Here is a 12843-nt window from a genome sequence, read left to right as displayed (position 1 = left end):
CAAATCTTTTCAGCACCCTCTCTAATGGGTATAGCGACATAATGGTAATGTCATAGACTGGTAATCCAGAGGCCCTGACTGTTCCTCTGTGGACAGAGGTCCAAATCCCACCATGGTAGCGGGTGGAACTTAAATTAATAAAATCGGAATTGAAAGTTAATCTCAGTAATAGTGACCATAAATGGTCATTTATTGTCATAAAACCCACTTGATTCAATAATGCCATAATAAGGGAAATCTACCATCTTTACCTCATCTGGCCCACATGCAACTCTAGATCTTAACCTTCCTCCGAAATAGAACATAGAACATTACAGCGCAGAACAGGCCCTTCGGCCCACGATGTTGCGCCGACCAGTTAAAAAGCAATGACCCTCTAACCTAAACCAAACCCTTTCCATCCATAAGCCTATCCACGGATCTCTTAGACGCCCCCAAACTAGGCGCATTTACAACTGCAGCAGGCAGGGCATTCCAATCCCTCATCACCCTCTGGGTAAAGAACCTACCCCTGACATCCGTCCTATAACTACCACCCCTTAATTTAAAGCTATGCCCCCTCATGCTAGCTTTCTCCATCCGAGGAAAAAGGCTATCACTGTCCACCCTATCTAAACCTCTTATATGTTTCAATAAGGTCCCCTCTGAGCCGCCTTCTTTCTAACGAAAACAACCTCAAATCCCTCAGTCTCTTCTCATAGGACCTCCCCTCCATACCAGGCAACATCCTGGTAAACCTCCTCTGCACCCTCTCCAAAGCCTCCACATCCTTCCTGTAATGTGGGGACCAGAACCGCACACAATACTCCAAGTGCGGCTGCACCAGAGTCTTGTACAGTTGCAACATGACGCTGCGGATCCTAAATTCAATCCCCCTACCAATAAACGCCAAGACACCGTATGCCTTCCTAACAACCCTATCTACTTTCAGGGATCTATGTACACATACACCTAGATCCCTCTGTTCATCCACACTATTCAGAGTCCTACCATTAGCCCTATACTCTACACATCTGTTATTCCTACCAAAAAGTGAATTACCTCACACTTTTCCACATTAAACTCCATCCGCCACCTCTCAGCCCAGCTCTGCAACTTGTCCAAGTCCCCCTGTAAACTAAGACACCCTTCCTCACTATCTACCACACCTCCGACTTTGGTGTCATCAGCGAATTTACTAATCCACCCAACTATACCCTCATCCAGATCATTTATAAAAATTACAAACAGCAGTTTAGTAAGCCATTTAGTTCAAGTGCAATTTGGTATAGGCAATAAATGCAGGCTTTGTCAGCGTCAAGCACATTCCCTGAAATAAATACATTCTCTTTATATTATTTGGCGAGAAGAAGAGCAGGCAGTACTCCAAGGGTGGTCTGACCAAGATTTGATACCAGTTTAGCACAACATCTCCATATTCAATTCTGTCCTTCTAGAAATATAGTTCAATGCTTTGCTTGCACTAAAAAATGACCTTGCGAATGTGTGGCACATCTTTTCATGATTAATGCACCTGTACTATGAGATCCCTTTGTTTCTTTCTTCTCCTAGACTTGCACCTTCTTAGTAATAAGTGACCTCCCTACTCTTCCAACCAAAATGTAATGCCTGCAACTTTGTTAATATCCTCTTGTATTTTGTTACGGTCAGTAATAACTGCCATTCTCTCCACCCCAAAATTTGGTGTTGATTCTGAAGTTGGAATCATTAATGTAAATATAAATTGCATTGTTGTTACGTGATGTAACCTCAATAGGTTAACACCTCAATTGTAAAATACATTGATTACTTTTAGAGCTAATGGAGCATCAACTGGAATTACAACAGTTAATTTATTTAGATAGCTATAAATGGCTTACCAGATTGAAGAACAGGTGACATATTCTGATTGGTTGTTGATAAGGATGGGTGGGATGTGGAGAATTTATGTCTGTCACGTTCCAGAGTAGAAATTGGTGTAATGAAATGGCTCTGATTCCAACCATCCTACAAAGATAAAAAATAATGCGAGGAAAAGTACAATGATTAGACTATTGATTTCCTATAAAACAACTGTGCATTGGGACTTACCTTTTTATAAATGCTGCGAAGATCACGATATTGCCACAGTGTGTTTAATACTTGAGCTGCTGCTTTAACTACTTTCAGCGAATACCTTAATGAAATACAAAACTAATAAGCATAAATATTAAAATCAGTCAACTCAGCCTATCAAACAGTACAATATTAATCCAATTCAGTCAAGTATCATTCCAGATTAAAAATTCAGTATGGAAACGCAGTATGCGACTATCAGAAAACTGCTTCAGGGACCATACAATCCAAACTGTTCCTATTTCCAGTTCAATATTTTACTTCTGTCTGTAAGGGCAAGTCGCTTGCCATCTTAAGTCTCTGCCTCACCTCTCTGATGGTCCTCCCCCATATCTCCTACACTTTCCAATGAAGTTTAACAGCATGGTGACCACTCCTTCGCTGTAACTGGGTCAAAATCCTGTCACCTTTTCCCTTAACAGAACTTTGGGTGTATCTATGCCACAGGGATTGCAGTAGTTCGAGAAGCCAGCTCACCACCACCTTCTCAAGGGAAATTAGTGATGGGCAATAAATGCTGGCTTGAGCAGTGGGGCTCACATCCTGTGAAGGAAGAAAAAAAAGTGGCCACTCTTTGAAAGTCACCACAGGTGCAAATCCAAATGGCCTCCTTCTGTGCTATATATTTCTAAGAGATTTTAAAAAATTGAATTGTAGCATCTAGTAATTTATGCATCACTAATTGTGAATTTAGTATCTCAGCTCCTTTGTTCTGCTCTTTCTCTGTCCCACACACACACATTTTTCTCTTTTATTCATATATTAATCCACTTCCCTTTCAAAATCTTACCAGTTTTAGTTTTGCCACTATTTCTGGTAGATCCTTAACACCCTTTACATAACAATTTCTGTTAACTTCCAAGTTATAAAAAAATACAGCGAAGCACTGGAAAGTTTCAGAAAAGACATACATAGATGTTATGAGAACGGAAAAGATGCATATGGAACAATGGGATCTGAGGCCAGAGTGGGAAAAGGTTGGCACAGACCAGATGCATTAAATGGCTTGTGCATCTATAATAGAGGTTCAGCTAGGATGATAATGTCTCATGAGGAAATTAATTCAAAAATGCAATGCTTCTAGAACTCAAAGGAATTGCCATTCTTGCAGGAGACTATAGAAAACAAAAACTAATTCTTAATTTGACTTTACAGCAAAGAAATGCAGGAAACAATTGTTATAAAGTTTAGTATATTTCCTCCAGAAATCTAGCTTTAATAAAGCAATTTGAATAAACTGGCAGATTAGTTGTATTTATAGTAGTAGGATGTGCACATGAAGGGATAAAATAACCAGAGAAAAATGAATTTCAGTGTGGTGCCTGAAACTAATAATATCTGCAATAAGATGAAGCTTTGTGCTAGTTAAGAGAACAGCCACCTCCTGCTAATTTTCTTCAACACAAAATATTCCCAGTCAGGCCCACATTGCTGTCAGTGGAGCTATGCACCATTGGGGACACATTAGCTATTCACATCAGTTGAGAAAAAAATGATTGCATGACAAATGTAGTGATATGTTCAGCTGCAGGGTGCATACGAAGTGACTGCAGCTAATAGCTCCATTAACCCCAGGTAAATCTGCAATTCTACATTCTTCTGAAAGACAGACCAGATCTAGGATGGGCTAAAGAATTATGCCCACTTAAAGACGTTCCTTAACTACTTCTGAAAGCAGTAAATGCCTGGACAGTTTTCCTGATTTTTTATTCTTGGATCACATCATCTGCCTGTCTACTAATAAATGGTAGCCCCTGAACCAAGTACTCAATCAATGCCACCCGACTTTGTGAAAACCCCAAAACTAATATGCCATCCCAAATTAAAGACTTTTTTGCTGCATTCTTGATAGCTATTTTCTCTGTCCAGTACACCAGGTGAGTTGGCAAAGATTTTGAGATGACTGCGTTAATTTCAAGCCTTTCATGACAAACAAACCTGTCTAACACCAGAGTGTTGGCTTTTAGATGATAGGGAAGTCATTTATAACTGTGAAACTTCTCGATTTGTGTTTTGCTTCGCTTTTGAGGATGTCAGCTGGCAGCCTTAAAAATCACTTGTCCTGGTTGCTGGGTCATATATGTTTGGCAAGAGTTTCACTGTAAAAATTGGTACCATCATTCCAAAGATGACAACGGAAATAGTCAGGGCTATCTTCACCTTTTAATAGGTTAAAAACATACCAGGTAATAAACAACTGTGACCAGACATTGAAAAAGAGTGCAAAAAAAAAATCACACGGACCACATGAAGGCATTTCCTATTAATGATAGAAGTCCAAGAACAGTATCTAATTTTTAGAACTGATTTGCAACACATAACCAGGATGTACATTGAAAATTATGCAAAATACAATATTTATCACATTATGTTTCCCAGTTGAATACTTGCCTTTCGCCCTTTCCCCTTGTAATATTTACAAGTTTCTCAACTCCTCCAACATCAGCTAATGCTTTGGCATTCTCCATGTTCTTAATGGTAACCTCATGTAAAGCGCAACAAACAGCAGCAACTGTGTCATCAGAAAGCATCATCAGTGTTGAACCCCCTGGAAGACGATGTACAAGATCCCGCATTGCGTATTTGCCTGGAGAATGAGTTAATATAGAATCGTTATACAATATTGGTACTATGTGGTTCTTTCCATTGTAGACATGTCACCCTTCAGAATAAACAAAAGCAAACTAAAATGTTAAAGAAGCTACAGATTAGACTAGTGAGTCTCACATCAGTGGTAGGGAAACTATTAGAGGACATCTGAAGGTGAGCATCTATCTCCACTTGGAGAGGCAAAGCTTGATCAGGGATAGTCAGCATGGCTCCATCAGAGGGAGGCAATGCCTAACAAATTTGACTGAATTTTTGAGGAGGTGACCAGGTGGGTAGACGAGGGTAGAGCAGTCGATGTAGTTTAAATGGATTTCAGCAAAGCCTTTGATAAAGTCCCACATAGGAGGCCTGTAAAGAAGATAAATTCACATGGGATACCAGGGTAATTTGATGAAATGGATTCAAAATTGGCTCAATTGTAGGAGACAGAGGGTGATACATGAGACTGCTTTAGTGACTGGAAGCCAGGGTTCAGTGGCGTACCACAGGGATCTAGGTTGGGCCCCCTATTAGTCATCATTTATATAAATGACATTGATGACTATGTGGAGATAGGATTAAGTTGGCAGATGACACCAATACTCAGTCTGGCTGTGGAGAGAAGCACAGTCAATGTTTCACTTTTTTGACCCTTTATCAGAATAGATCTGTAACAAAAATGTGGTCATCCAGAATAGACCCAAGGACAGAGCAAGATGTTTTCTAAATGCTGAAAAGCTAGGAACAGTGGAGGCCCAGATATACATTGTTAAAATGCCATGAACAGGTACAGAAAATAATCAACAGGGCAATGGAATGCCAACCTTTATATCTACAGGAATGGAATACAAGGGAGTAGAAGCTATCCTACAGCTATACATGATTATTTCACACTTGAAGTACTGAAAGCAGTTCTGAACACTGTCTTCAGGAAGGTTATTTGGTCTCTGAGAGAGTGCAGTGTAGGTTTATCAAAATGACACACGAGCTCAGGGTTAAATTGAGAGGACAGATTACAGAAACAGGGGCTACATTCCCCAGAACTCAGAAACTTCAACCAAGTCATCCCTTAAGCCTAAACTATTCAAAGGGAATTGATAGTACATATAGAGAGAAATTATTTCCACTAGTTGGTGAATCCTGTGGAAATTATTCTGATAAAGCAGTTAAGGTACAGGGATTAAGATTTGTGATGCCGTAAATGAATATTTTTGTCAAAGTGCCCACTGTTCTTGCATATTATGCAATAAGAACTTAAGAGTTATAAAGAAGTAAAGTCAAACTACTGGATTGAATATAAAAGTAGGGAGGTCTTGCTGCAGCTGCATAGGGCATTGGTGAGGCCGCAGCTGGAGTACTGTGTGCAGTTTTGGGCGCCGCACCTGCGCAAAGATATTTTGGCCTTGGAGGGAGTGCAGAAGAGGTTTACTAGGCTGATACCGGAGTTGAGGGGGTTGAGCTATGAGGAGAGGCTGAATAAACTGGGCTTGTACTCGTTAGAGTTTAGAAGAATGAGGGGAGATCTCATTGAGACGTATAAGATGATGAATGGGATGGATAGGATAGAGGTGGAGAGACTCTTCCCGCTCAAAAAAGACAGTAGGACTAGGGGGCACAGCCTCAAGATAAAAGGGGGGCGGTTTAGAACGGAGTTGAGGAGGAACTTCTTCACTCAAAGGGTGGTGAATCTCTGGAATTCTCTGCCCGTTGAAGTGGTGGAGGCTGCCTCGCTAAATATTTTTAAGACGTGGGTTGATGGGTTTTTGATAAAAGAGGGGATTAAGGGTTATGGGGAGAAAGCAGGAAAGTGGAACTGAGCAGCGACAGATCAGCCATGATCTTATTGAATGGCGGGGCAGGCTCAAAGGGCTAGATGGCCTACTCCTGCTCCTATTTCTTATGTCCTTATGTAAAAGGCTATAATTTTTGTTATCTACTAGCAACACCATGGGAAGTAATTAGTTACAAAAAATCCATTTATTTCATGTGAAAAGATTTTGGTCATGTCCCAATGAGATTGCAGAGATTTTAAATCTAATCCTAAGAATTAATTAAAAAACAATTAAGGGTATGCACTTGAAACAGTAATCTCCTTACAAATCTTGACTGACCTATCGTACATTTTGTGCAGTTTTGTTTTTAACTAAGAAATTAACATTCATTAAATAAATAATTTTGAGGCGTAGTGTAAAAACCATAGCTGGAAATTTGTTCTTGGAGGTTCACAATTCACCTCGCTATCCGATCCAGTGAGAGGCCCTCTACAGGGCATCAGTGAGCAGGACAAGAAATAGTAATGTTCTTCAATCAATCAGACTGAAAAACACTCAGATGTGGATATAGCAGAACTCTCATCACTATTCTTCTCGCAAACTCTGGACCTAAGCCTTTTTGACTTGTGAAACATTGTTTAATTGTCACATACCTATCAGCTCTTTGTTTCGTACATCAAGGGCCATGTTCCGCAAGGCAGTTGCAACAGAGCAAACAACCCGATCGTTGTCCATCCTCAGAAGTTCCACAAGGATTGGAAGGCCTTTCTCTTTTCTGACTGCAGCGCGTATATACGCTGCCCACTGACATCAGGAGGGGGAAAAAAAAAATAGAAGTTACTCGATTCAGAACTTGAGAACTTTGGACAGAAGCATTATTAAAAAATCCATTCATCCATGTGTCTTTAAGCATCAAAGCTTTTTTCACCCACCACAGCCATTTTTAAGTACAAAATATCTAAGGTGCCAGAGCCAATTTCTAATCGCCCATTTCGCTTTCTAAAAAAGAAAACCCTTCAATTATTATGCATTGTGGTACAGAATCATAGAATCCTACAGTGCAGTAGGTGGCCATCCAGCCCATCGAGTCTGTACTGACCACAATCACACCCAGGTCCTATCACCATAATCCCATGCATTTACCCTAGCTAGTTCTCCTGACACTAATGGGCAATTTAGTATCACCTAACCCGTACATCTTTGGACTGTGGGAGGAAACCAGAGCACCCAGAGGAAATCCATACAGACACGGAGGGAATATGCAAACTCCTGAGTCAGTGACCCAAGTCAGGAATCGAACCCGAATCCCTGGTGCTGTGAGGCAGCAGTGCTAACCACTGTGCCACTGTTCCGCCCACAGTGTTGTGATATGCTTCAAGATACCTGGTCAAAAACATTAATGCAAGAGAAGTTCTTGCTCAACTCAGCTCATGAAGCACAGTTAAACAATGAAGATTCTTATTTAATTCAGTTCCAACAGTAATTTTGCTATTAGTAGTTGGATGATCAAAAATCAAGAGATGGAGCAAGATTTTTGAGGAGAACAAGTTGGTAGCTCAGGACCATAAGAAGTTCCTCAACTGTTAATGGTGCATACTAATTACATGCAATTTTTGCTCATCTTCAAAAATCTAATCAAATTGTTAATTTTACTCTTACTTAATCTTTTCGTTTGTAGCTCTATGGAATGGCAGGCTTTCACAAAGTAGGGTTTAGCAATTCTACACAACAGCTGTGATATTCCTGGTTTAAATAACATGTGCGGTTGTGTGCATTAGAAGCTAGTAAAAAGGTACAGGGTCCAACAATCCCAGGTCTCTATCCTTGCAAACTGTGAAGTATATTTGCAGTACAATTTTAATAGCTGTTGTAACCTTTCCTGCATCCTTTCTGGCCTTTACTTGGTAGTCTGCTTCCAAAAAATAATCCATATGAAAGGATTTTTAAGAGTTCCTAGCTATTGGCGAGCATCTGGATAACTTTAAAGGATCAGAAAGATGACCAAACCAATGGTTTTACAGAATATTTGACATTCTGTCCCCATTTGAGCAGTTCAAATCTCATGAAGATCAGCTCATCCAAAGTGCCAAGAAGCTATGTTGTTAATTGTTAGACGGATGGTATAGATTCTATGAAGTTCTGACTAACTATTATATTGAATCATTATATTTGCCCTCTGCAGGCAAAAGGAACATGTCCACACATTGGCCCTTCTTTTAATTTAAAGGCGGCGCAGGGGACAATAGTTCCCTAGTGTATTCTCCAGCAATGTCTCAAACAGAACTTGTTTCTCATTTAGTTTGAGATGTCACTCCCTTTGAAATTTGATATTCTTATGTTTGTCCCAATAAGTGCAAGATGGCATGTCTCTTTTCAGCAATACTTATACTGAATTGTTATCTACAAGCACCACAATCAGCTCATCACATCACTTTGTGAAACTTAGTCAGAGGCGGCATAATTGTAGGAAATTAGCCTTTTTATACCTTTTGCATTATTTTTATACTTGTGCATGTTGCAACTTTCTTTTTGAGCATTTTGTGTGAATTCCTGATACGTGAAGGGCTAACTCGGAATACATGCTTAGGACATAGGACATGCTTAGACACCTCTCTTGGCTGTCTTTATCCTCATTCACATTCCATTGTCCTTTTACAGCCTCCCTCCCACTTTCACGGTATAAATCTTGTCTGATTTTCTTTGTCCTTAGCTCTGACAAAGGGTCATCCAGACTCAAAACGTTGGCTTTATTCTCTCTCCACAGATGCTGTCAGACCCGCTGAGATTTTCCAGCATTTTCTGTTTTTGTATCCTGTTCAAGTGTCCATTACCATTGACAAATGGAACAAGAAGATCAAAGTACAACAGCAATATTAGAAAACTGCCTGGCTTCTGAGGATAAAAAAAGGTAATGAAGTGAGGGTCAGCAGGCAGATATGAAGAAGTCATAGAGAGATAATGAAAAGTTATGAGCCATCTGCAGCTATTGGGAGTTAAGGAGAAGTAAAAACTACCTGAACTAGGATATTAACTGCCCTTTTTTGTGAAGTACATCTTTTGTTGCTTAATAAATTGCCCTATTATCACTAACCTAATATAACACATCAAATGAACCTCTTGCATAATGAGGTGATGGTGAGTCAGTGCTCATAATACCAGAAACCATATTTGTAGGAACTGTCATTCCTACCCGATAACAGTCAGGTGGAACAGTCTTCACAGGGTTTAAGGCAGTAGGAAGCCAGATATCAAACTATGCCATTTGGTGATAATGTCCATATAGTTTTGGTACAGCCAGTGATGGTGCCAGTTGGCTACAGCCCTAACCCTTCATGTGGGGTTCCTTCCCTTTCAATTGTATCCGATACTACTTAATTTCTTACTCATTGGGCTTTGGCCAGGTTTCCAATGGGCTGAAATGATTTTTGAGCCTTCCAAAGGATTGAAATAATTTGAGCCTTTCCAGAGGCTTTTTGAATTACATTCCCAATTGTGACACTTCCCATTAAATTTGCGCATTCATTAAGTTTTAAACATACTTTCAAATTGCGACTTCTACCACTAGTGTGCTACCTATATCTGCCTGAGTTGGAACCCAGGTCAGTGAAAAGTTATGCAAATACTAATATTCTGCCATTTTAGTGATATCAGTAACAGTGCATTACCACTTAGTATTGACTGACAGAAGAAAATCTATTCCAGTGTTTCAGGTTATAGAAAATTTGCAGCTAGAAGAGATACTCTAAATATATTTTTGATGCAATTTAACATTGCTATTAACTTTTACATTTATGTAATATTGCAAGTGTAGGCTATGAACAAAATAAATATTTTCTGCATTTTCACTGACACATCAGCATCATAACATTATCAGCAGCAAAAAGCTTATTTTTGTGAAAAAAATAAACTTCAAATTCTAGCAATGCAAACTTATCTCACACATTAAGTGGTGCACAAATGTGATGGAATTTGCTAATAATAATGTAATAACAGCTCAATGAAGGATGCATAGAGAGATTGGTTTGGTCAAAATTTCAACAAATGGCTCAAGTCAATTCTGGTGTTCTTAAGCTGAAGATGAAATATACGTAGCTTTAGTGAGTATCCATGTCAAACAGACCAGGTTAAGTTCTTTGGTTATCTTATCTCAAATGAAACAGAGTAAGAAAATTGTAATTGGCATCATGAGTTAGGAAGCAAAGAACAAATGGTCAAAATTTGCATTCAAAATCGTTTTCCAGGGACTCCCCTTAGTCTGTCTCAAAGTTAGAGGGTTGGGGTGTAATGTGAGGCAAGAAAAGAATCTAGCTTTTACAAAGCTAGTGGTATCAGAATCTTAAAAGTATGGGAGGAAGATGTTTAATCCATTGTGTCTGTACAGCATCTCTAACTCTTCACTTTTCCTCATGCCCTTTCAGATTGAACTGTTCATTCGCTTTCCTTTCAAAATACATTACAAATTTTGCTTCCACCAGTGTTACTGGTAAAGCATTACAAGTCCTAACAATCTTCTGCAGAGAAGAAAAATTCACCTAACCTTTCCTTTCATTCATTCTTCTGGTATCAATGTTCCCTGCTCAGTTTGCATTGCTTCCACATAACGTCTGCCTCTCCCAGCTTCAGCCTTTCCTGATGCCTAGATGCACTATATAGGTGGAAGATACAGAACTTAATAATATAACAGCTAGACTGAATAGCCATAATATGGAATACAAAGAATAGTGCTGTATTGATAAGTCACATTCAATTTTATGAAATGTTGACTGGAATGGTGGGATCTGGTGATTTCTGGTGACTTTATGCAGGTGACTTTAAGTACAATTTCCATGTCACATGCATGTTTTCTAATTCTGTTCTTGACCTGAAGTTGAGCTTTTGGGCATTCCAAGGTGACAGTCAACAATACAGACAGACTAAATGGAGGACATAAACTAATAAGATTTAAACAGAACACACCCCAATAATCTGCTTTATTGTAAAAATGTAATATAATAAAGATTACCAATTGAGTGTTCTGAAATTTACTTTAAATCAATAGATAACTCACTCATGAATATATAATGTAAATCTGAGCTGTGCCAAGTACCAACAGGGAAAGAGGAAGCAAAGTACAAAATGAAGGTGCAACAAAGTTCACTACGCTATAGACATACAAACCTGATACTGCTAGGTTCAGACAGCATCGAAATAAAAAACATGGAAACATGCTCATACATCCTAAATAATAGCTTTGCACGATGGTGCAATACTCAATTTTAGTTGCTAGGTAATAAGGCCTCGGAAACAAGGCAGAATATTTCAATGGTATAGATTTCAAGGAGGAAAGTTACATCACTTCCACACAGATATTTCAAGGCAATGTGTTACTCAAATTAATTGGCCAGATTTTACAGTGCTATAAGTAATGACACATTCAATGATTGCCACTACTTCATATCAGTGAGGCTCCACAACTTCTGAGTGTACCTATATTGGAGAACATTGATCATAAAGTTGTCATGCATCAACCAGTCCTATTTGAGGTTTTGTTACTCCAAATGGCATTATGAGTGCATATTTAGGTTAAGTGCCCACAAATTCCATATTAATTACATTTAAAAATTTCACATCAGTTTTCCAAGGATGAGGCCTCTCAATTTACAAGCAATTAAAGCTGAAGCTTTAAAAAGTTAAAATGGATTGTTTTCATATTTTTCAACATGAAAGCTTTTAAACATCTGTTTAAAATGTTATAGATTTTAGTTTTTAAGCATGATTTGTCAGATTTTTAAAATATCACTGTTTAGTATTATAGCCTTAGAGTCATAAGGTTTACAGCATGGAAACAGGCCCTTCAGCCCAACTTGTCCATGCCACCCTTTTTTTTTTAAAAACCCCTAAGCTAATCCCAATTGCCCGCATTTAGCCCTTATCCCTCTACACCCATTGTACCCATGTAACTATCTAAATGCTTTCTAAAAAATAAAATTGTACCCGCCTCTACTACTACTTCTGGCAGCTTGTTCCAGACACTTACCACCCTGTGTGTGAAAAAATTGCCCCCTCTGGACACACTTGTATCTCTCCCCTTAAACCTATGCCCTCTAGTTTTAGACCTCTACCTTTGGGAAAACATATTGATTATTTACCTTGTCTATGCCCTTCAAATACTTATTTGATCAAAATTATTTACATTTACCAAGTGAAGTGCTTATACTTTTAATTTTGTTAATGTTTACTAATGTGATTTTTAAATGCTTGTTTTCCTCAGTGTTTTTTCACTGTAGCAGCTTTTTTTTTTGCAAGTCACACCTTCAACTGCCTGCCTTTTTTGACTGAACTGTGCTGCTGATCATTGTTGCAATCTACAATGGGAGGTAATCTGACGCAGGATTCCCAAAATTCTTGC

The 12843-nt window shown here is 38.9% G+C and overlaps 1 protein-coding gene across 6 annotated transcripts in view; it reads right to left on the bottom strand.

Annotated features, from left to right (window-relative positions):
- Window positions 1-12843, bottom strand: part of pkp4 (plakophilin 4) — a 158485-nt gene that overhangs the window by 12989 nt on the left and 132653 nt on the right. For all 6 annotated transcript variants that reach the window (XM_080199112.1, XM_080199111.1, XM_080199113.1 and 3 more), the window contains 4 exons: window positions 7109-7259; window positions 4486-4681; window positions 2071-2155; window positions 1860-1986 (listed from right to left, as the gene is read on the bottom strand). In XM_080199112.1, the coding sequence (XP_080055238.1) occupies window positions 1860-1986; window positions 2071-2155; window positions 4486-4681; window positions 7109-7259 (559 nt within the window). The remainder of the gene's footprint in view (window positions 1-1859; window positions 1987-2070; window positions 2156-4485; window positions 4682-7108; window positions 7260-12843) is intronic.

Source organism: Carcharhinus amblyrhynchos, chromosome 11 (genome assembly GCF_965287045.1).
Source record: "Carcharhinus amblyrhynchos chromosome 11, sCarAmb.v2.hapA, whole genome shotgun sequence".
Classification (NCBI taxonomy): Eukaryota; Metazoa; Chordata; class Chondrichthyes; order Carcharhiniformes; family Carcharhinidae; genus Carcharhinus; species Carcharhinus amblyrhynchos.
Note: the sequence above shows the minus strand (reverse complement) of the source record. Positions and strands in the feature narration are given on the sequence as shown.